General features: G+C 41.0%; 2 protein-coding genes across 23 annotated transcripts in view; one reads left to right on the top strand and one right to left on the bottom strand.

Annotated features, from left to right (window-relative positions):
• Positions 1-191: 191 nt before the first annotated feature.
• Positions 192-16,838, bottom strand: aff3 (AF4/FMR2 family, member 3). Of its 4 annotated transcripts, XM_067516893.1 has the most exons (19): positions 16,614-16,838; positions 14,735-14,779; positions 11,196-11,270; positions 10,840-10,873; positions 10,656-10,713; positions 9,497-9,548; positions 9,092-9,126; positions 8,733-8,922; positions 4,661-6,646; positions 4,431-4,558; positions 4,172-4,328; positions 3,968-4,071; positions 3,752-3,815; positions 2,495-2,631; positions 2,297-2,368; positions 2,086-2,179; positions 1,923-1,972; positions 1,634-1,827; positions 192-1,543 (listed from the first exon to the last, which is right to left on the bottom strand). In XM_067516893.1, exons 1-19 carry the CDS (start codon positions 16,683-16,685, stop codon positions 1,422-1,424), a joined length of 3,669 nt encoding a protein of 1,222 aa, XP_067372994.1. In that variant the 5' UTR covers positions 16,686-16,838; the 3' UTR covers positions 192-1,421. The 4 variants fall into 4 exon arrangements, with proteins under 4 accessions (XP_067372994.1, XP_067372995.1, XP_067372997.1 ...); XM_067516894.1 differs by lacking the exon at positions 11,196-11,270; XM_067516895.1 differs by lacking the exon at positions 1,923-1,972 and having other exon boundaries at positions 1,405-1,543; positions 1,634-1,860.
• A 5,700-nt stretch (positions 16,839-22,538) lies between these two features.
• Positions 22,539-23,456, top strand: part of arhgef7a (Rho guanine nucleotide exchange factor (GEF) 7a) — a 105,393-nt gene continuing 104,475 nt past the window's right edge. For 15 of the 19 annotated variants that reach the window (XM_067517311.1, XM_067517314.1, XM_067517297.1 and 12 more), the window contains exon 1: positions 22,542-23,352. In XM_067517311.1, coding sequence (XP_067373412.1) covers positions 23,188-23,352 — 165 coding nt within the window. In that variant the 5' untranslated portion in view covers positions 22,542-23,187. Of the gene's footprint in view, positions 23,353-23,456 lie in introns of all 19 variants that reach the window. The other 4 variants (XM_067517313.1, XM_067517312.1, XM_067517309.1 and 1 more) reach the window with 3 other exon arrangements.

Here is a 23,456-nt window from a genome sequence, read left to right as displayed (position 1 = left end):
GAAATACAAAATATACATATCTGGATTAGATAGCAACAAAGCCCTTTGCAGAGAATCATAGAAACTAGGATGCTTTTGACCCAGGCTCATTTCGTCCCAAAAAGCCCCCTTATTGGTTGTTCTTTGTTGCTATGGTACCAGACATCAGAAGCTGAAGTTTCATTTACGACTTCTGTGTTGGTGCAGCAGGAAGTAAATCCTAGTTGCGGAGAGCAAGAGAGAGTGATGTGTGTGTGGCGGGGGATGGAGGAAAGAGAGAGAGAGAGAGAGAGATCTGCGCATCTGGACTGACTAATGAGTCTGACTCACAAAGGCTACCAAATCTACTTACGCCTTAGTAGGCTATGTATTTGTGTGTGTTTGTCTGTGAAAGCCATAGAAGAGAAACAACCTATAGGATCCTGCTTTTCAAGACAAATACATCACAGTATTCAAATATAACAGATTAAAAGCAGCCTGCCATCAATGTTAGAATCAGTATAATGACGTATAAAAGACAGTGGGGAAATCAGACCAAGACATTCATGCCTGGGGAGCTTTTATCTGTTAAGGTATTCTGATATTATAAAAATGACTATGCAGTTTGATGTGCAGCTTGAAATAGAATGCACTCATAAAATCTGGAAATTTGGAGTGAACACTCCTGACTTTGACCCAAGAAAGCAAACTTCAACAGAGGTAGTCTAGCTGACCTCTTAAGCTCAATGTTTCACTTTACACAACCCCACACCAAAAACAAGGACATTGTGAAAATGTAAATGCTGGCCTATAGACTCACCAATGTTTTATTTTCTCATGTTTTCCTAAAAACAGATAACACATCAAATATTGCACAGTAAAAAAAAAACATACAACAAAAAAAAAATATTGTCATTAAAACTTTCATTAGCAAAAGATGCTAATTTCTCTTTGTCGGGGAGAGTGGTATATGATTGGCTGGTCTTTTTCAGCATCTACTCCTGGTCTGGCCCCAGAGAAATAGGCCACAGTATAATGAATAATTCCAAAGTATGAAAAAAGATATGCACATGAGTTTTCACATGCAACTGTATATGAGTTGTTGTCTTTTTTTTTAGGTCCAAAGGACATTTGGCAAATTATTACAGATTTCAATCAACATCCACTTTGCACACAATTCTTCAGTTTACTCTTGTACTTCTCTTATGGGAAAGGTGCAGGTATATAATTTTCTAGAAGGCTTTGTGCTCAGTAAGGCCCAGACCATGAGCATGCCAACATCCTATGAGGATGACAAATATCAGGCTCCTTGGGATTTTAACCAACTCCATTTCACAGAGGACAGAAGGCTTCAGTGATGTCCTTTTAGCTGCATAGAGATTCAGAGTTTTGGCTCTTCTACAGTAAATGAGGCCTGAAGATCCAGTGGGCAGGTTAAGGATTCAAGGCAAATCCTCCCCTTCTTAGTTAAGTTTGGCACTAATGCGTATCCACTGAAGAGCCTGTCTGGTGTATTGGACTGCGTGAGCAATGCTACTGTGAAGAGTCAATGGCCCAGACAAAGTATTCAAGTAGTTGAAGAACTCTGGAATGAGAGAGAGAAACACTACTCTTAAAAACTACAAATGAAGTATAAATGTGATTCTGTAGAGGACCAAATTTCCTCAACAAGTACCTTTGTTCTCCTTTGCAAGGTTGTCTGCCACCTCCCAGTATTCATAGCTGTACAGGATACTGTTGGTAATGTTCAGGTGATTTGCTGCCATCTGGTGGATACGTTGGGGAATGCTTATGAGAGACGGGGAAGGGCTGCCCCGTCCGTGGTGTTTGACACTGGGTGACAGTGAAGATGGGGGTCCTCCTGTACCCCTGGGGTTGAAAACACAATGGAGGTTTTAGTGGCTGAAATGGAAGCAAATGAATTTAAAGAGAGAGATAATGATACTTAGTCATTATCAACCTACTTCCCAGAGTCATTCCAGCATGGTGGTGTAGTAGGCACTTTGGGAGAATTCTGTAATGACAAACAAAACTAACTATTTTTCCTAATTCAGCATTTTTACTGTACCAAACAGCTCTGAAATCCATATAAGTGTCCCCATATAGACCACTTGTACGTAAACATACCTTAAAATAGTCCAGCAGCACTTTAGAGTATTTTAGAGCGTGGTCCTTCTTTAAACGGAACATCTGCCAGTAAAGTAGGGCAAGGCATCGGAAACTGTGGACACACAAGCACAAGTCAAAGAGAGTCAGAGGGACCACAAATCATACTCAAAATGCAGGTCCTTGTGCATGATGATAGATGTGGCATAAACAAAGGAGATGGCAAACGCACCACAGCACCGCCAGCTGTTTGTCTTCCTGTCTCGCCCCAGGGCCAGAGTGGCCCTTCAGCCTCATGGCGTACCTTAAGACAGAGAACTGTTAAAATCTGAAGCTGCAGTTCATGTGTATGTGTTGTGTCTGGGAGGATCTGTCTCTATGTTCAAATCCAAATGGCTTGCATTTGTTTTTGCATGTGTGTGTGATTCACCTAATAAGCTCCACTGTCTCTGAGTACATGGTATAAGGAGATTTGGCCTCAAGTGGCCCCTCCTCCATTGCTTTCCCACATTCCATGAAGGAGAGAGCAGCATCAACATAATTTACAGCCTTTCCCAGCTTGTCCACCTGGAAAAAAGCAGCAAAAGAAAAGATGGGGTTAATTATTAAATAAAATAGTTACTGAAGTTGTATGTACAACAATGCAAGACTTAGATGAGAAGCTTCAACTCTGTGTATTCAGTACAGAGATTCATCCAGGATGTGTTTAGTCTAACTTTGCAGAAAACTGGACACAGTGGAAAACAAATAACATTGCTTCATCAAAGGTGCTTTTTAGCAGCAATGTGGCTTGAATTTTCTCTTCTTCTGAAATGTATGATAAGTCCACCTAGTGATATATTGGCCTATGTATCACTATGTGATTACTATCAATTAGCTATACCTGCTAATGGGTGGGATGAAGCAAATCTCAGCTAACAGTGTGCAAGAGACAGGGGTACACCCTGTCCATCAAAGGACTAACATTAGCTGCTGGAGCAACCTCTCTATGAATGTGTAACAGGAAGTGTGGTCATATTTACCCTCTGTGTCCCTCAAAGATGCCACAAAATCAGGAATCTGTGATTATATTCTTGGTTATTCTGTTCGTTATTTAAAAACCTGTTTGAGAAACTAAAAGCTTAACGACCAAAGGCCAATTCAGAAAACTGTCCAAAAATGAGTATGCTGGTTTCAAACTGGTTATTTGAGCACCAAAGATCTGCTCAATGTTTTGAGAGACAGATCCCCTACCACATTGACATAAAGTAAGATGATGGTTTACTAAAATCTAAAGAGGCTGCCCCAAGTGCAAATTAAGCAACTGGCTTCTTCACCACAACAGTGCTTCTGCACACTGAACCACTGATGCCATAGTTTTCAATGGTGTTTCTGCGATCGATCTGCATGTCTCACCCTACTGGCCTGATCTGCCCGTGGTTATTTCTGACTCTTCTCCAAAATTGAGGCCAACATGATTGGAAAATGCTATGAGGATCAATAGGACATAATCAAGGCAGCGACTGAAAAGCTCATCAAGCTGAAAATTGTTTTTATTTTTTTTTTGAGAATGCAAAAGTGCATTGAAGTCATTGGGACCCGTGTGGAAAAGAAGGAAAAAGCAGGTGAAGGTTGTTATCTGCTTTATTTTTATTAAAGCAAATAATTAGAAGTCTCATGTATATTACTTTAAAGGTCAAAGACTCACCATTGCATCGGCACGATGCTTCATCCTTTTGGCTTCATGTAAGTAGTACTCAGCATGGTGTGTACTACGAAGACAAATAAAAGCACAGAAAAATAAAGGAAATACAGTCAGTGTTTATGGCATCAGAAAGTCACAATGCCACGAGTCTTTATCTGACAAAAATAGGAGACGGCTGTGAAGTGAGGCACGCAGTGTCAACTACATATTATAGCTCACGTTTCATGGTTAGGCACCATGCCTCTGTGTCCTGCAGGGCCCCAGGACTCAGACGGTAGTTGGGGTTGTCTTGAAACTTTAACACATTCCACCTCCATCTTAGGCTGAGCGGACAAGGGGAAGAAAAGAAAAGAGGGGAATTAGAACAAAGCATTGCAAGCAGTAGAGCTGGGATGAGCTAAACACATAGCATTTTTTTATTACCTTTATAGCAGAATCTCTGTTCTTGTTCTTATGGGTCTGGATCTGATGCTGCTCTAAAGTTTTTGTTTTGGAGGGAGGCTTACAGGACTCTGGGCTATCAGACAGGGGAGACAGAGGAGACAAAGGCCTCTTGCTGTCTAAGTACTCCTCCAAGTATCTGCAAGTACACATACCCACACATTAAAACATGTGTGCAACCAGTATGATTGTACACATTTAAAGTGTGTAATACAAAATGCTGTGCCTGATGTTTTCTTACCCATTGTGCATGGTTTCAGTTACAAAGTTGCGCTCAGCTGTGTGAGCTGAGGACTCTGTGTGGCCTGAGAGGTCAGTTGTATTAGGAAGACTCCTCTTACTTTCTCTATGTGACACACCATTCTCCAACTGGTCACACATAAACACACACTTATTTTCTTGGCTAACACATGTACATATCCACAGCACATTTAACAGAGCAGAAGAGCAAACATACAGAATATGTTGTACCTTTCGTTTTCTTTTGGCATCTTTTGTCACAGTCTCAGGTACATAAAGGTGTTTCATAGCCTCTCTCTGTTTGTCCTTGGTTGATGAAGAGCAGGAGGAAGAAGAAGGTTTTTTACCAGGGGTAGTAGTAGTGCTATCCGGGACCCTTTTGAGGAGACAGAGGTCTATCTGCACCACCAGATTTCTAAGCCCTCGCTGGGAAGACACTGTTGCCTGGTCGCTTCGCCCAAATGGGACCAGGGTGTAGAGTTTTTGCTTCCCCTCACTCTGCTGCCCTTCGCTTGGATTACCCGAGGTAGGTACTCTGGAGTGCACCACCTTCGGCTTGTGGGCATCAGGTCTGCCTGGGCCTGGCTGCCCTCTCTTAGTGAGTATCTTATGGGAGGTAGAATCTGCTGGAACTTTGGTGATCGAAGTTTGACAATCAGAATCTGAATCTGAACTTGAAGAGGAAGAGGCAGAGGATGAGGAGGATGGCCTATGAGGAGTTGGGGAACGTGAAGGAGGAGGTGAGGAGTCTCTCTCCTCCTCACTTCTCCCTCCCTTTCTTGTTCTCCCCTGGTGGTGTGAATCGTCCTTAAGGCGCTGATGTTCGGGGTTGGTAGGTAGTCTCTGTTTGGCGTGGACTGGTTGCCATTCGCGTCTATGCTGCTGCTCCTTGCTCCTCCGGTTTTCTCCTCTTTCTGCCTCCTCTCTCCTCCTCTGCCTCTTTGTCACTCTGTCTTCCTCCTCTTCCTCCTCCTCCTCTTCTTCTGCTGAACTCTGGATCCAGGGGCGTCTCAGTAGCTGCTCCTCCGCCAGCCTACTGTCTTCTTTTCTTTCCCGTTTCCCTGGTTGTTTTTCCTTATGTCTTTCACCTTTTCTCTCCTGTTTTCTTCCTTCTGCTTGGGTTAGATGATCCCCTCTGTAGTCCACCTCCTGTCCCTTAGTTTGGGGTTTTTTCTGCAATGTTTTTGTCTGATTACCATGCACACTAGTTGGTGCTGTAGACTCCCACGACTTGGTCCTAGCTTTTAGACTAGGACTTGACCTTGAGTTCAACACTACACTATTAGTAGCAGCTTTAGAGGTAGATTGGGAATCTGTGTTGGTTTCACGACTAGTAGGAACTAAGTGCTTTGCTCTTGTGGGGCTGTGTTGTGAAATGGGCTGAATCAGAGACCTAGACTTGGGGTTAGAGCTCTGGTTGGACCTGCTACTTTGGGTTTGCTCAAAATGTAATGTTTGTTTAGCTTTGGGAGCCTCAGAAAGCTGTTTAGAATTTGTATGAAAGTTAGACTTAGGTCTAAATTTGTGAATGTGATTCTGGTTAGTGTTTAAACCAGTAGAAGCCTTGGATTTGCTTTGGTCTTGGTCTTGTGTGGGCCGTGTCTTTTGCCTATGTTGATGAGTTGGCTCAGGCTGAGCACTATTTGTGTGCTTGTTCTTCGTGTCAGTGTTAGACAGTGGGGCAATCCATGGCCTACTTTTTGTCCTATGGTGATTGATTGTTAGACTAGATTGCGTTTGAGTCTGAACTTCAGGGTAGTGACGAACCCTGGAAGGAGGATGTAAACTAGGACTTGGGCTTCTTGGGGGGTCTCTGGATATAGGGCTAGGGCTGCGACTGGCTCTCTGGCTCCCAGATGGACTGAGGCAAACACTTAAAACTGGACTGGGGATGGGGCTACGCCTTGTGCTAGGGCTCGGACTTGGACAAGTGCTGGTGAACGGGCTGGGGCTAGGGCAGTAGCTGTAGCCAGGGCTAGGTAGGGGGCTGTTGTTGTGGCTGTAATTGAATTGCGGACTGGGAATAGGGCTTTGGCTAGGACTGTATTCCTGATTGCTGTCCCATGCCCTGGATGGAGATGGGGCTCGCTGGGTGTGAGGAGACGGCAGCCTTCCCGGAATCCTCTGGGAAGGATCCTGTTCACCGCTGGCAGTTTTCTTCCGAGATTTTTTCAGCCATTTATCCAATTGCCACTGGGCAGCAGAGGGATGATCAGGCTTAAAAAAGCACATAAAAAGACACAAATCCCGTGAGTCAGGTATAATTAGGTATATTTTCCACAACACATACTTTCTATAAGCCTGCAGAATAATGTTCTATTTCATAGTTTTTTGGTTATATTATTGGAGCATTACTACTAATGTATTAAGGTTAAAGTAGGATTTTACTGCTGTTCAAAAACAGTCAGTGAGTTTAATTTCTTGTTTTCAAATCAATTGAACTTGATCTGACTGTAGAGTTTTAAAAACTGGAACTTTATCTTAGAAAATAAACTCTGATTAACAATAAAAAAGGATGTTAAATATGCTTAGTGCATTTGTAGGTTCTTAATGGGGTAAGACTCCATGGTTTTTCTTTCTTTTGTCCTTTCGGGTTATCCCATGAGTTCAGGGTCGCCACAGTGGATCATTGTCCCCATGTTGATTTGGCAACAATAAGATTTTATGCCGGATGCCCTACCTGACGCAACCCTCCCCAATTTATGCTGGGATTGGACCGGCACTGCACAGCTAGGGATGGGAATGAGCTGTTAGGTGTTCAGTGTCCTGCCCAAAGACACTTTGACATATAGCCATTGAACCACTGACCCTGTGGTCCGTGGACGACTGCCTTACCAACTGAGCTACAGCCCTCAATTATTAGAGTATTATCTACTTACTAACTTTAAATATAAATACTTTATAAATACTAGTGAAACATCATATGTAATAATAAGAAGAAATTGGAAATACGTGTCCATCTCAAAACTACACTTAAACAAAACAACTGAATACATGTACCTTGTCACATTTCACCAATTCACATACTCCTTGTACAAAAGTAGATGCAAACATAGAATGTAGGCTCACATTTCATTACATTTAAACATGTGTGAGGAGTCCACATATTAAAACATCTGCACATTCCAATAGAGACACTGCAAAACATTTGCTCCACATAAAAAAAAACCTCACTGACTCTGCTTCTATTAAAACTCTGAATGACACATCTGGATTATGACTCATGTCTAAAAACTGACACTTACAATAACCTTCTTTCAGCAATTTACTTGCTACATGGCTTCACATTCCTCATCTGCACTCACAGTAGCCAAAAGTCCATCCAATTAGCTCAAATAACCCACTTAATATTTACTTAACAGCTGACTTGCTATAATAAAGAAATGACTAGAGAAAACGTTTAACAAGCATACTCACGGCTGGAGAGCAAACTTCTTTCTCTTTCTTGCGTTTTCTTTTTCTTTCCTAGCTGATCTGGAGCTAAATTAAACCTCTACTCCTCAAGTCAAACAGTGGCACCCCAGCCCCCCTCCAACATCCCTCGCCCTCTTTCCAGTGAAGACACTGCATCTCTTGTACCGTCTCGGCTGCCCTCCCTCCTCCTTGTCTGTCCCTCCCTCTTTCTCTCACTACCTGGAACTCTGGTTTTGCTGCCTCCACAACTCCAACCCCCATCTCTTCCCTGGGAGACACTCAAACACTCCACGTAAATTAAAAACACATGGTGTACACTTCCCAAACACACACTGACGGCCTTCCCTCTCTACAAGGGCTCAACGTAGTGCATGGCAAGTAATACTATGTCATACAGGGCCTAGTATTCATAGAGTAGCAGGTTTCCCCTTCATTACCCACATAGCACACGTCTCAAACCAACCCCCACAATACCATTCTCTTCCAAAAGTCCACCATACACATCAGCACTGTTCAGTATTTATCTGAAATATTAAAAGTTGTCTGCAGTCTGTTGTGTGCAAAGGAGCATTATTCTAGTTCATTTTGTCAACATGAACTCAAGTCTTGATTAGTTCCACCTCCAGAGGGCTTTCCTCTTTAAGACTCTCATGCCTGTTGACATGACACCAAGGCACTAATTCCCAAAGCTACCTCTGCCTCTCGACCCCCCATCCTGTCCCTCCTCCACTGGTCCAACTCACAGGCATTTCACATTTGTGTGTTCCTCCCCACACCTGCCAGCAACTGCCTCAAGGCAACCACTCCCTAAAAAGCATTCAACTGAAGACAAGCAAGACATGGACAGAGAAGATAGACAGCCAAAGAGTGTGTGTCTCAGCACTGGTACCTCCTTGCTGTTGCAATGTGACTGTGTGTTGGCAGGTGATGCTGGATCTGCGTGAACCTCTGGGCTCTGACTCCGGCTCCGGGAATGAAGGCTGCTGCTTCCCGACTCAGCAGAGGAGTCTGAGCCGGAAGAGTCCGAGCTGGAATTTCTCACCCGCCTGCCATGTGTGTGCGCTCGCTGTGCTGACAGGCTGTCAGTCAACACACACACAAATATTGGTTAGGGGTCAATGTAGGTACACAGCCCAGTGGAACACATATACACAGACAGACGGATACCGCTGTTATTCATGGACACATGGTTTAGGTTATGTTTACAGACAAACACAAATACAAATGTGCACACACTGTATCAAGTACCTCTGTCTATCCCAGGAAGTTGACTCATGTGTGGCCTTCAGGGACATAGCATAAAAAACAGAAACTTATCATCCACAGCAGTGGCAAAGCAAATCTACTACAATTGATGTGTTAATGTCTGCTGCTTGATGTCTTTACGTAATAAGAGACAAAGAAGAGAACAATTCTTAACAAACTGCCAGTTGTGCTAGATATTAGTGTGTGTTTCCACCAATAAACACTACAAGTAATGCAGGCATCCTTGAACTCTCTTCTCTTTCCTAGGTCTCTTTTGCTTTCTCATACTGTCTGTCTACATCCTCAAACATAGACGATAGCATGAAATCGAGCTAAGGTCACTATCACTAATTTAATATTCTCTCTAAAGCACAGTGATTGGCTGCAGGGAAAAATGCAGTGTGTTACCCTTTGAGTGTCCTCATCATCACTGCTCAGCTTCAGGTCATCAGCAAGCATTCTGTAAACAAACACAGTAATCACAACAGTTTGCTAAAAGATACACTGATCTAATTTGTTGTCTACATTACTGAAACTATAAAACTGATTGATAACAGCTCACGCTTTCTTAAATTAAAATTCTGCATATAATATTTTTGAAAGTCAGAGGAATTTTGTTTTTCTGTGATGTAACATGATGTCAGGGGAAAATATGACTGCTTACTGAAACATTTAACTCTTTAATGTGGACAGGTCCTATTCTACATGATACAGTGTGGCCACCGATGCTAATCCAGTCTATTGGATCAGTGCAACTCTAGTTTTCAACACCTAGTAAAAAACAAATAAGTTTTGACATTACTGTTGTATTTTATACTTAAGCTACTGTTATACTGATATATGATCGAAGATGCTTTGTATCTCAGATTAAACTTGCAAACCAGTTTTATTTAGAAAGCAAAACTCTACCCAGTTCTGCATGTAAAGTCCTATGATGAACAATAATCAATTAAAATGCCACAGAATGCTTAAACAATTTAATCTTACTCAAATGTCCATATGTTGTATGGAAAAAAACTAAATGTACTGTACTGATTTACTCTTTTTGTTTTCCTCGTGTATTTAACATTTTAAATGCAAAGAAATACCCAAAATTATACATATTTTGCCACATGGCACAAAAGTGCTGTGATACATGAGAAGGGCTGCATGATAATTTGAGACATGCAGTTTGCTCACAACACTAAACATGTGTTTCGTATTAAAAAGAGGATGTAGAGTTAACAAACAGCAGCACATCGCTTACCACTGACAGCTTTGAAGAATGTTACATGATCTTTGACCTGACCTTTGCTGTGCAGCCTGATGTTACTGTTGTAGTATTAACACAGTTCATATGTGCTGACTGACCCCAATCTGTACATCATCTTCCTTTCACTCTCTTTATCTATTAATAAAGCTTTTTCATGTTGCTGTACAGATGTGAATGTTTGCTTTTGTATTAAAGTGTATAAAATTGAACCCATCAATCATGTGCGTGACTTATTTTATTGTCTGTGTGTGTTCCACAGTTGCAGTTCAGGTTTGATGACCTTTGGTGGATAGTGTTTCCTTATGCACTACTTACGATTTGTGAGGTGCCACATGTGGATGACGGGTCATTCGCAGCTGGACATCCCCTCGACCTGACAGAAAGAGAAAACACATATAAAACCAGGCAACAATTTCACATGTTGAGCGCTTAATAGAAAATCTAATGTAAATGATTTCACGTATAAGGTACGCAAGCTGCCTAATCAGTTAACACTTACTTTGCCTTTGTTGTGTAGTGAGTTGTTTTGTATCCTTAGGAAAGTGGGAGAGCAAAAGATTAGTTGAGCAAAAGGTTAGATTAGAGACTCAGTCGTGATATTCTTGTAGCAACTAATGTAGCCTGAGATTTTACTAGAGAATGTGTAACTTGACTCACAAAACATAGTTGACATTACAATGGCTTATGACAATTTGTCTGAATCCAGAGGACGTCTGGAGACTGCTGCAGCTCCTTCATGAGCTACAAAAGATGTTTTTTTTTTCTAAATGCATTAAAATTCTGCTAACTTTCATCTGTATAATCTGTAGAGCTCCCCTTTAATTAGCAAACACACACACACACACACACACATACCTTAGGGTTGTAGAGGATTCGTTGGGCCTGTTCACCCCTTAAAGCATGCTGGGATGGCCAGGACTGAGTCATGTCCTGTGTGACAGAAGTTAGGGGTCAAAGGTGAATTGTGAGATGCCACTGTGAGTGATGATCTTCACATAGAGGACCCCAAGGCCTCCTAAATCTCTCATCAGAGCTTTCTATTTTTCTTTCATTTAGGAGTAACTTATTACTCCCATTTACACACATGCAGTTCGCTGCCTCGTCTGACAGCTGACTCTTGTTATCAGCATAGTTTCTCCCCACCAGGGGGAGTGTAATGGGTGCAAATATAGGTTGTGAATTACAGTACATGCTTGGAGTGGGAGTGAGCAAAAAGAAGTGTTGTCAGAATTTCTGCACAGTCATTTAGTTTTGTTTTGACTGATTGCTGGTGGTATCTCTTTCCAGCCATTGAAAAAAAAACTGCCACATCTTTCTTCACACCTCACATCTTTTTGAAAAGTGAATTTGTACACAGCCGCGATCAGTCTGTCTGCTGCATCATTAAACCAAAGATCGAAATTATTCAAAGACATCAGTCGCAAATGTGTCCCACCAGTCAACTAGAACATAACACACCTAGTCAAAACATTTGTTTCTTGTGTGGCAGTCCTGGTGAGGTGAAAATGAAATAAGTGAGGGGGCTCAGGAATACAACATGTGTTAATTACCCCACAGTATAATGTTTAAAATTATAATTAAGTTGTAGGGTTGAGGTAGAAATGATCAGATTTTGCAGAATTTCACTGTGTTAACATTTTTGAGAAGAGCTCAGAAGGAAGATAATAAACAAACCTCAATTAAAGCTGCAATGAGTTACTGCAGCGAACGCTTATACTGTTCAATGCCTACACATTTAACTCTATTACAGGTTATTTCAGAGACAAAACACTGTCCAATAAGGGACAGAACAGGGACCAATACATTTCTAATAATATTCCCTCAAAATGTCTCATTATTTCTCAACTAAAAAGGAAAATCAACTGTTCTTTCTCTGTTCTTTATTTCTGGAGTAGTTTTGTACTCCACTCGGTTATTGACAGCTAGGAAAGGTCCAAAACTTTTACCTTCTCATCTCTTCTGCATTAACTCCTGTTTACTTTTGTTTGTAATAATGATCTATGTCTACATATGACATCGTTTATTCTATTTTTTTATTGTTTACTGTGCAAACAACTTTAAATTCAAGTTCAAATGAATTTTGCTAAAATAAGCAACTTTAAGAGATTACTGCACAAGCTATTTATATCTGCATTTGTGAATCCTGTTGACATTATACACATTAAAACCAAGTGAATCATCATTGGTGCTAGCTGTAACTGTAGCCAAAATAAAGTTATTCAGCTCTTGAATACATTATACAATTATTGCCATATTTACTTTACATGTGTACACTGGCTCACCCAAAAACCCTATAAAGGTTAATATAGTCTAACCATTTTATGGCTATAATAATCACTAAGCAAACTCTCTTTTCTGCACACACCGTTCTTTAACAAATAAACACATCTCCAAATCACTAATACAGTTTACAAGAAAATAAAGTAGGCTCCAAGTGCTTTCAGCTTTATGTATAAAGTTCCATATTTACCAAAGCACGATGAGTGAGAAACTGCAAATTACCTGAAGGTGTTTCAAAGACAACAAATAAAAAAATGTTGTGAATGCTCGCAGTTGTGTTTCTCTGTCAGTCTCCATATATGTATGTGTGCATTTATTACTGCTCACCCCAAGGGAAGATGGAGGAGCCTGTGATGATTACACATGATTATACAAGCAAACTGTTCTGAAAATGTATCCCATTCCTTCTTTGTTCTTCCAGAGAGGAAACCAGCCACATGGAGAGAGCTTTCCATACAGAGCACACTGTTTTTGCCCCTGCTCTGATTATTATCTCTGCTGATTAGATTGCCTGCAGTCAGACTCACAAAAACCAGAGCTCATAGATGCTGACAAAATGGCCTGATTTTGTAATATTCATTTAGTATGGTTCCTCAGCTGGGTAATCATTTGGAAGCATGGGAGTTCTGTTTGTAATATACAGTATACTGCATATGTGCAACAATGATTTGGTGAGGGAGGGCGCAAGGTCGCTCAGCTGCAGAGAACGTGAGCGAGCTTTGGAGAAGATATCATTTTAGCCTCTATGTCTGAGTGTGTGTCTGTACAGGAGATGGTTTGAAAACAGATGAAGCTGTGGGGTGTTTGAGAAATATAGTATTGTAGTAATGTAGTGCTTTCTTACAGTTAGATTGAGTGAGTTAGATTAAAAGATCAATGCCAATCTTGTCCCTTAGTCTAAGGCTTGGTGTCAGTAGCCAGTCAACTTAGCTTAAAGGCTCGAAAGTGGAAAAACAGTGAATTGTGGTTTTACTGTGGGGTTCTGTGGTGGATGTAACAGACCCTGTAAAACCAATAAAACCAAACATGTCATTTGTTACTAGCTGAGCTTTAGACATAGGCCTCCTGAATAACAAGAATATTTCATGAGCCTGCCAGGTGACTCTAAATCGTTTCCAGTCCTCTTCTCCTATTCCCACTCTCTACAGTAAGCCCCAGAGGACAAGTGTTTCCTCTCTCTGCTCATCCTTTCACCTTATTATCTCCCCTCCCTCAGTCACCAAGGACACAGCACCAGCCCTCACCCCTTTCCTCCTCCAACAACAACAAGGCTTGCAAGGAGCATTGTGTTGCCATCTTCCTCCCACTCTTGCCCACCCCACAATCTGTATCTCTGTTCTTCCTCTGCTCCTCTTTTCTGTCCCACACTAGCAAAAAGATATCCTCTGCACTATAAAACCTCCAATGTGACACAGGAACAAGACCACTGAGCCCAGAGATCTAAAGGACTATCTACAGTATAAGTTTCAGTTGATCAATAGTGTCATTCAAAACTGTGACATTTTCTATTCTACATTTTCCAATGTATGGAATGGTTGTTTAGTATCTCAGATGTTTGTCTCAGACAATTTGCCTCTTTTTCTCTAATCTATACCATTTAAAATGAAGCATTTTGGGTGTTTGACACTTTTAGTGACATTTTTGCCATTTTGTGTCATTTTGTAGACTGAATGATCCAATTTAAATTGGAAAATAACAAACAACTGACAAATACATAATACAAAAATAATCATTCATTACAACTCTATGTAAGGTGCTTCTACTGCCTAATCATGACATGCTACAGCTAATCTGTTTGATCTTACAATTTCATTGACTCAAACTGTTTGCAAACACATCACAGTGATACTTGTGATACTCATACTTTTTTTTTTTTGTCTTTTCAGCTTATCCTGTGAGTTCAGGGTCACATCTTGATTTCACACAGTTTTTACGCTGGATGCTCTTCCTGACGCAACCCTCCCCAATTTCTACCAGGCTTGACTTCATGATACTTTTAATGAGAGATAAATCTGCCAATTACCAGTCTATTCACACTACTGTGATACTTAAAACACCAAGTAGGTCAAGTAATACCAAAAAGGTCATTTAAGAAATGTAAAGTCATTTCTTACCTCCAGAATATCTTTGGCACAGCTGTTGTGTTGGTTCCTTGTTACCTGAGCAAACAAAAGCATACAGTTGATGGTATATAAGAAGAAAGACACATGAAGTTAAGATTGGCAACTAATCAGAGGGAGTTCACTTCAGAGCAACAAATGTAATTTTAATTATCAAGTAGACGTGATAAAGAATTTGCAAAGAAACCATATGTGACCATCTGTTGTACAGTGATATGGCTACCATGTGTATCTCATTCACAATTCAAATTTCATAACCACTTCCGTGTATTCGGCTGCAAATGCACTGTACCTGTGCTCAGTCACAAACTCATTCATATGCTCAAGAGCTGAGCTTTCATATTTCAGTCTCCATCACAAAACGTACAAATACACATACAGTAAATACACATTCCAAGATCACCTTCTTCACACTGCCTCCCGCCTTTTTGCTGCAACATTCACAGCTCAATGTAGCACTGTAAACCTCACAGTCACGCACACGGAGTAATTGTGAGAGCTGAGAGGACGTTGATGAGTCATATCTTTGAAATCACAGCTGCAGATGATCAGACGGATGCTGACACTGGTGCAAGCAACTTTCTGTTTCCATCCATGTTAAGCAACCCCTGTTGTCTCAACTCTCCTACTTTCGCTCCCTCCCCCACGTTTCTCTCCTTTTCACAGTTAAGCATACAATTAAGAGTCACTCTGTTGGCATGAAACTGAAGAATCATGTTGCTCAAGCATTAAGACAAAGCATTCGCACTTCCCTATCTGAAACACTTTGCAGAATTTACTTGTTTGAACATCTGTGTAACTGTATGTAGGAGCTTTCTGTTTATGTGGGATTGTGTTTTATTGTCACAGGGAATTCTGTGTAAAAATAGATGATCTCCTTTAGTCCTTAATTTTTTCAATAATCAGACACTTTTTCCATCTTTTGACTTTTGAATGTTTGCATTGGTGACCTGCAGTCATGCTGTCTTTCTGTTGTTTATAGACTAGTCATTTACTTATAGTTCATTTTCATTTTGGTCAATTGCCTCTCGCTTCTTGTCACCAGTGCCATCTGTGCAGCATAAGTATGCACAGTAGAAAATGTGTGTACTGCAATGTGCATGAATGTGGAACTCTCCGTGTGTGTGTGTGTGTGTGTGTGTGTGTGTGTGTGTGTGTGTGTGAAACTGTTTCTTCTTGCATGCATGACTCACTAAGGTCGGCCCAGAGGCTGGACTTCAGCCTGCGGATGGAAAGCACTGTGTGTGAAAATGTGTAATGCTGCCACATGGCAGCTATAGGGCCATAGGCAGAAAATGAGAAACCAAAACATAGTATTTTAGTTCCCGTTAGCAGAAGTCAGGTTTGTTTCCTCAGTGCACACTTAAAGGGCCATTAGGAAAAATATTATCATGTGCACGCATCCATACCTACTAGCATCACAGGCTAAAGCTCTGGTGCAATACCCAGATGAATGAAATCCCCCAGGGCCAAACAAACCACAACCCATCACAACACCTGCAATAAGCAGCATGCAAGCCAACAACTAACCACCTGTTACATTCTTAAAGTATGTCCAGTTACTGAAGTTATGCTCATTTTCAGGTCAAATGGAGCATTTCTGTCTTCATTCAGTACGTTTTACTAAAAATCAGCATAAATATGAACTGTAAACTGCATCTTTTATGAATCCTATGAGTACAGAAGGCAAATCTCTGCAGTTCTCACTGCCCTATTTTAATTTTAAATATGCATTGTTGTGCAAGAATTCCACTGGGGGATTTACTTCTAAACTAAAGTACTGTAAATCGAACAATGTACACTGTACTTACACAAAAATAAACACAACTTTTAATTGTTTTTCTACGCACACTTGTATTCTCCATCATCTCACCTGAGAATATGCGCATCGGAGCAGAAGACCGACAATGGAAAGTTTCCCTTTGCCACCGAGGACAGTAGGCATGATTCCTGAATGGTCAGAGCTCTCCTCCGGTGTCCATGCCAATGAGGACAGTTACGAGCAGCGGATGCTGTGCCCCTCCGTGGTTCTGACAGCCCAGCTCTTCGCTCGCGGATCCGCCGTGCAGCTGCCGAAGAGGCTATGTGTGTGTGTGTGTGTGCATGTGTCACTGTGGGAGACAGAGGGCGATGTAGGCGGGACGGTAACGTCAGAGATGACACACACACCCAGCTCACGTAGGGAGATCACGACTCAGAGTGGCCCTGTGGATCAACACCGGTTCTGTCTTACCAATCAATATCAGCAATTTGGATATTAATACTGCTCAGAGCTTAATACAGCAGGACGCAGCACCTAATAAAAGGACACTGAACCGCAGCAGTGTATTTTTTTGCTACTTGGCGGAAGCGCAATAAGAAACACAGCACAGAAAACGTCCATCAAAAGCCATGTTTTGGTCACTCAGGAAATTGAAGTTTTTAAATTCTCTCTCCGTTATCTCTGTTTTGGTCTCAACTAACTTCCGTGTGGTTCTTATGCCACTTTCCACAGTCTTCTGTTAGAAGCCCAAAGTACTCAGTAGAGCTCCCAGTACAGTTGGCTCCAAAACGTCTCTTTCCCTTATTTTGAAATGGAAAAAAGACGAATCAAACAACATAATATTTAATGCATAATTAGATTAACGTTAATTTTTATTATTTGTTACTGGGATTGAGTTTTGCATGTATTTTTAGTATAAGGGGATGCAAACTTAAGCCTAACATCATAATAATGCACATAATGTTCCTTCATCATCAGACCAGAAATTCAGTGTATATAAAATTGTATACTCAAATAATGAAAGATAAATTTCTCAAATAATTAAAATTAATTAATTGTTTTAATTAATATAGAAACACTTGTATTAGCTGACTGCTGTTTAAATATTACGTTGATGAAAAAATATTTATTTTACTTTTTTGCACTTTCAGAATAAGGGGATGCCAACTTGTGCACGCAGAAGTGTAATAGGGTTAATGAGAGTTAAAAGAGGCTGGAATAAACTGTAACTGATGGTGATTTTCGTGGGTTTGTCACATTACACATTCACAATACAGATAGCCACTGTTAAAGAAAAATTACCTGTAAATCATTACTTTTATAAAACCTATCAATTCAAAAATGAATGCTTGTGTTCCCATACAAGGCAGGTGCACTTAATCCACCAGCTAGAAGTGATTAATAAAAGTGAATACATTTCTAAATGTAAATGAAATATGTAGATCAATGTTTACAGTTCATTTATGCATATTTTTATTAAGTGTTACATACAGAGGCGAGAGCAAACTATGTCGAAAGCACTTTCATACTTTGCAAACGAGCTTGAAACAAACCGCAGCTTAGTCGGGCAGCTTGTATGCCTTGTTAAAAAGACATCTTACACTCATAACAGGTGAGACACTGTGAAGTTTGGCTTACCGGTCTAGATAGTTTTAGAATGACACAACAGATCTAATAGAGCGTTTACTAAACGTTCATTTTATCTAGTGGAGCCAATTAGATGGCAGCTTGCATGTCAAGTTCAAAAGCTTCAGAAGAAGTGGGTGAGTGGGTCCTGCACAGACAGAAAATGCATGTCTGATGTCTGATGGACCATGCGCAGATTTAGTTTTGTCACCTGCTGTTTGGAAGGTCAAGTCAAGAAGGATGAGAAGTCCAAAAGCTGAATCCTGAGTCCCTGAATCATGAAAACTTTGGACATGTGTGTAGAGTTTTAAGAGTGTGATTCTGCTCACAAGGACAACTTGCATGACAAGGTCAAAAGCTTCAGAAGAAGTGGGTGAGTGGGTCCTGCACAGACAGAAAATGGATGTCTGATCATCTGTCCTCCATCTGGGCATTGTGTGCTTGTCGAGTCCATCCATTATCCTGTTTACCGCATTCTGCCCCGAAGTGGCTATGGGTTGCATGGATTTAGCCTTGTCATAATAAAATATGAGCCTCCCCTGCTGGCCCACACTGCTCTTGGAGATAATAAAGACGAAGAGATGGGCAAAAAAATGCTTGAATTATCAGAGTAATGACTGCATTTACTGTAGGGACCACGTAGGTGAACCACGTTCCCTAGAACCACCCAGTTACTTCTAAAACAACATTGTATTTTTAGAGCATTTTCAATTGACTGAATCTGAAATTAGATTTCGGCTTCATGCCCCTGAGACTACAGCGTCCCTTATTTGTTTGTGGCACCTGCCTAAGACTGAACACAGGGGCAGCCCCAGATAACTGTGTGACACTGAGGTTTACCTGTGTGCATAGCTGCCATTGCTACAGAAATTGTAGTGTTTAACGTTTCAAAGAGACAGAAGGAAGTGTGTTCGTTTGTCAAGGATGTGAGATCCTAACACAAGTGATCAGAGGAGTCTAGTAAAACCAGTGATATCACTTTATCTTTTCATTCTAGTTAATTCCACCTGTCTTCACTGTAGTAACTCCCCCTTTTGTGTTCACTCAGTCGTTCTAATGTGTTTGTGTGGGCAAACCTATTTGTGTCTGTGGCCTGTGTGTTTTCCTGTTTCAAACGGAAACTACATTTAAGCTGTACCGTGCATTTATGTAGTTTCTTGTGCAATGACTTGTAAATGTGTTTAAGTAACTAAACAAATAATAGCACTAACATATTTTTGCTTTCAAGATTATTTTAATTTGTTAATAATTTACCCTGAAAGAGAAAGGTTGTGAAAACATTTAGATGCTAGAATTAGTTTGTAATAAAAATGAGTAAAGTCATTTTGCATAACATTCTGGAGCTGTAGACATGCAGAGACATAAAGGTTATTGTCATTAGATGAGTCAGTGTAATTTGAATAATTCTGTCTTCACGCACCACTGACAGTGTGATAAGAAACACTTGTTTTGTTGAGACCTGCACACTAAAAATCACATTAAAACCAGAGGGTGGCATTCATGCTATCTTCATCTGGTATTAATGATGCTGTTCAGTGTAAATTGGTAATGTCACCAAAATACCGGCCCATTATTAACCTGTCAACAATTTAACTCAATAATTTTTAAAGAATAAACTACAAAACCTTGTTGGTTCCAGTTTCAAAAACAATGTTTTGCCTTTTGTCTATTGCCATCCACAATAGCAAACTATTATTGTGTGTTGCAGCCGCAAAAATACCAGCCATTCCCAGACATGTAAGCTGGTGACTTTGTAAAGGAAAGTGAAAGGTATTGGCTCATGACATTTTAAAAACTCATGCATGTACACTTAGTGGCCCAGTAAGTACGCTTGTAGACTACACCAGTTCCGCTGTAGAGTTTGCGATAGACTATTTTTGTTAAAATCGTCTGGTGTGTATATACACAGATATGTTTATTATTGAGGTGGTGTTGAAGTGGACTACACTACATTAAGAGGGTTTGTCCCCTATACCGAACATCAAAAACTCCTCTAAATATAATGCAGTCAATAGCATACCAAACAGTCACTTATAATAATTTCAATACTCAAGTATTTAATTTGCATATCTGCGAAAGGCATCGTAGCAGAAGACTTCATATTTATATGTGATTGCACACTATTGTAAAGATCTGAATCTTTGTTGTCTTATGCTCACACACCTAAGAAGGCAATAACGTAACAACAGCATTTTCCTGTGGAACAGGCTGGAAATGTAGAGATGAGCTGGGAATGAAGGGATATGAAATGCCTGGGGCCAGTCTCCAAGCCACACAGTAGCACCCTTGGTTACAGACCCATGGTGACAGGACCTCAAAGGCACAACGGCATCCCTCGACACTGCCTGTGTCGAGCACTGTTGGCCTCAGGAGTCGGCCTTCCTGGAAGCACACACACACACACTTCATTTTTCTTTTCACACAGGCAAAATGAGTGAGAGGAGATGGAAGTGCCAGTCTGTGCAGCTTGCTTTGGTTACCATGGTGATCCTGTGGGTACTCCAGATTCCTGCAGGTACAGATGGAAGGGTGGGCAATTTGGTAACACTAAAGGCTTTATAAGGTGACATAATGGTTTTAATGTTTTTATTAATCAATTAATAATAAACCATTTACTTCATATTTACACGTCAGTAATAAACCATGATGGCCAGGTTGTGAGAAAAAACCCTTGGCTGGGCAAATCTATTGGTAAACTACATATTTACCATTTTCTTTCTGATAACCCATCAGTTATCATTTTTACCCAATGACAGTAAGTTACCTGGAATTTTATACATTATGAGTTAAGGTAAGAACCTTCAACTCATATATTTTCTGTTATCCGTAACACTATGAGTATCTACTGAAGTGATCAGCAACAAAATCACAACAAAGGTATAATTCAATTATTTATTATTTATTATCCGTTGATAAATCAATTACCCTTTTTAAGAATTTAAGAATATTACAAAGTGGCACATTAACATAAATTTCAGAACTTTCATTTCTACTCACAGAATTTCTTCACCTATATTTTCAACATGAACAGCTGAAGTTGTTACATTGTTAACAAGCAGCTTTAAAATATGTGTGTTTTAAGGTCTTTGAAATGATGTTTCTTTGACAAGATTAGACTATCTTAACTTTGTAATCAAAATTAAAAGCTTAGCAACCGTTAATTTACACACCAGGTGATGGAGGGTATTAGGAGTAAATAGGTGACCCCTTGCTGATTTAGCAGAATGCTCTGTTTAGGCATAGCTGAAGACCAACTAGAGTTGTTTTAAGACACTAAAAGCGTCCATAGACCACCGTTTTTGAGCATCAGATGAGTCCATGCAGCGTGCAGAGAGCCCCGCCTAGTGGACTAAGGTGGAGGTTAAGCTTTACGCCACCACACTGACAGCGCCTTGATTCCTGTGTACTAGGTATAAGATAAACTAAGCTTTTTTGCCATTTGTCCAAGAACTGTGCGACTGTGGCGCAGGAAGGTAGAGCGGTTGTCCACCAATCTCACAGTTGTTGGTTCAATCCCCGGGTCCTCCGGTCACATGTCGAAGTGTTCTTGAGCAAGACACTGAACCCCAACTTAGTTGCTCCCGGTGAGTGTTGGCCAGCTGCATAGCAGCTCCCCCATCGGTGTATGAATGTGTGTGTGATTGTGAGTGTGAATGGGTAAATAAGAAGCAGTGTAAAGCGCTTTGAGTGCCAATAGGTAGAAAAGCGCTATATAAGTGCAGACCATTTACATGCACATTATAAATTGTGGGGCAAGTTAAAAAAAAGAAGAAAAAAGTCATATAATACTTTCACAGTACCATAAGAGAAGCAATGATAGTATGTGTAGAAACTCATACAAGTAGAAAGACACACACACACTTTAAATGGAAACAAACACCAGTATGTGAATATATGACAGGACGTCACAAAATTATAAAAATGGAAACATAAGATCATCACATTTGAGGTGGTTTTGTTAAAGAATACCGAAGTGAGTATTAACACAGTTGGCTTTTAGGTGACTAATTGTCTGAACATTTTTACATCTCACTCATCCACCCTGGGTCACAGTCTATGTGGGTGTCCTCTCAATTTTACAATCTGAGACCAGCTGGCTCAGGTTGAGCTGAATAAAAACTCTAAGTGGTTTAGATGTGAGAATAAAGTGTTAAACACTGCTCAAGGCGTTTCCTCTACCTTTCAGGCACCGGCTGGAATAATGCTGTAGGTACATGGAGAAGGAATTAAATGTACAGAACAATAGGGAGGGGTTCTCAGCCTCATAATAAACGTGAGCCCACATCAGGCATTCAGGTGGGATTGATCAATTAGTAGCCCAAAGAGGTGAAAATATCAGTTATTTTACGGGCAGAAACCGTGTGGGAAGCAAAACTAATTATAGTAATCACTTTGTTTCATTCTTATTTTATGACAGATGAAACCATAAGAAAAAATGACTTGTAGAAGACCTCACTGAGATTTTTATGAATACAGCAGACGTGTATCGGACGTGTCCGCTCAGCTGCTTCCCCTTTGAATGCGCTTTGCCCCAAAACACTGCGGCTTACAGCAGATAACAACAGATCGCCTGTGGCTTGGTTCCCAATTTTTTTTAAACAGATAAAAAAGCGCAGGATATGCAAAGCCGCACAGAGAAAGCCTGTTTATGTCATACTGGAGTGTCCTAACAACTGGTCGGACAGGCTTGTCCCTCTTGTGTGATGTCATCCAATGGATGAGTGGCTGGCGGATGCAATGCGCATGTATGCAGTCCACTGTCTCAACGCATCAGAGCAAAGCGCACTTGACAGCTTGCCAGGTTAGAGGGAAAAAACACACCATCATTCAAGGGAGGAAACCAGACCTGGTGAATCTTCACCAGCTTGTCGTCATCCGCATCCACCCCAGCAGGAGCTTTTCTCAAAGCGTCTCTCTCTCTGCCGACATCTCATGCATCGCTCTTTTGGATTAATTATGAGTGTGTGCCCTAACGCACAGATGACAGCGTAACCAGGGCAGTAAGCTGTTGAAAAACCCAAACAGCCGCTTTGTTGAATAGGATCTGTTGTGACTGGACATGAATTCGGCGGAACAGACGGTTACATGGTTGATTACGCTCGGGGTGCTGGAATCGCCGAAGAAAACCATCTCAGATCCTGAAGCATTTCTGCAAAGCTCCTTGAGAGATGGGGTGGTCTTGTGTAAACTGCTGGAGCGGCTCAACCCGGGGTCCACGGAGAAAGTAAGGGCAACACACACCCCCCTTCCCGCTCGCCTCTGCATAACCAACCGCCCTCCCCGTCAGCGCGTCTGTGCGCTGCCTAGATCCGTGAAACCGACGCGGGT

The sequence above is a fragment of the Channa argus genome, chromosome 9 (genome assembly GCF_033026475.1).
Source record: "Channa argus isolate prfri chromosome 9, Channa argus male v1.0, whole genome shotgun sequence".
In the NCBI taxonomy this organism is placed as follows: Eukaryota; Metazoa; Chordata; class Actinopteri; order Anabantiformes; family Channidae; genus Channa; species Channa argus.
The sequence above is the reverse complement of the archived record's forward strand: the minus strand, read 5'-3'. Positions and strand labels throughout refer to the sequence as shown.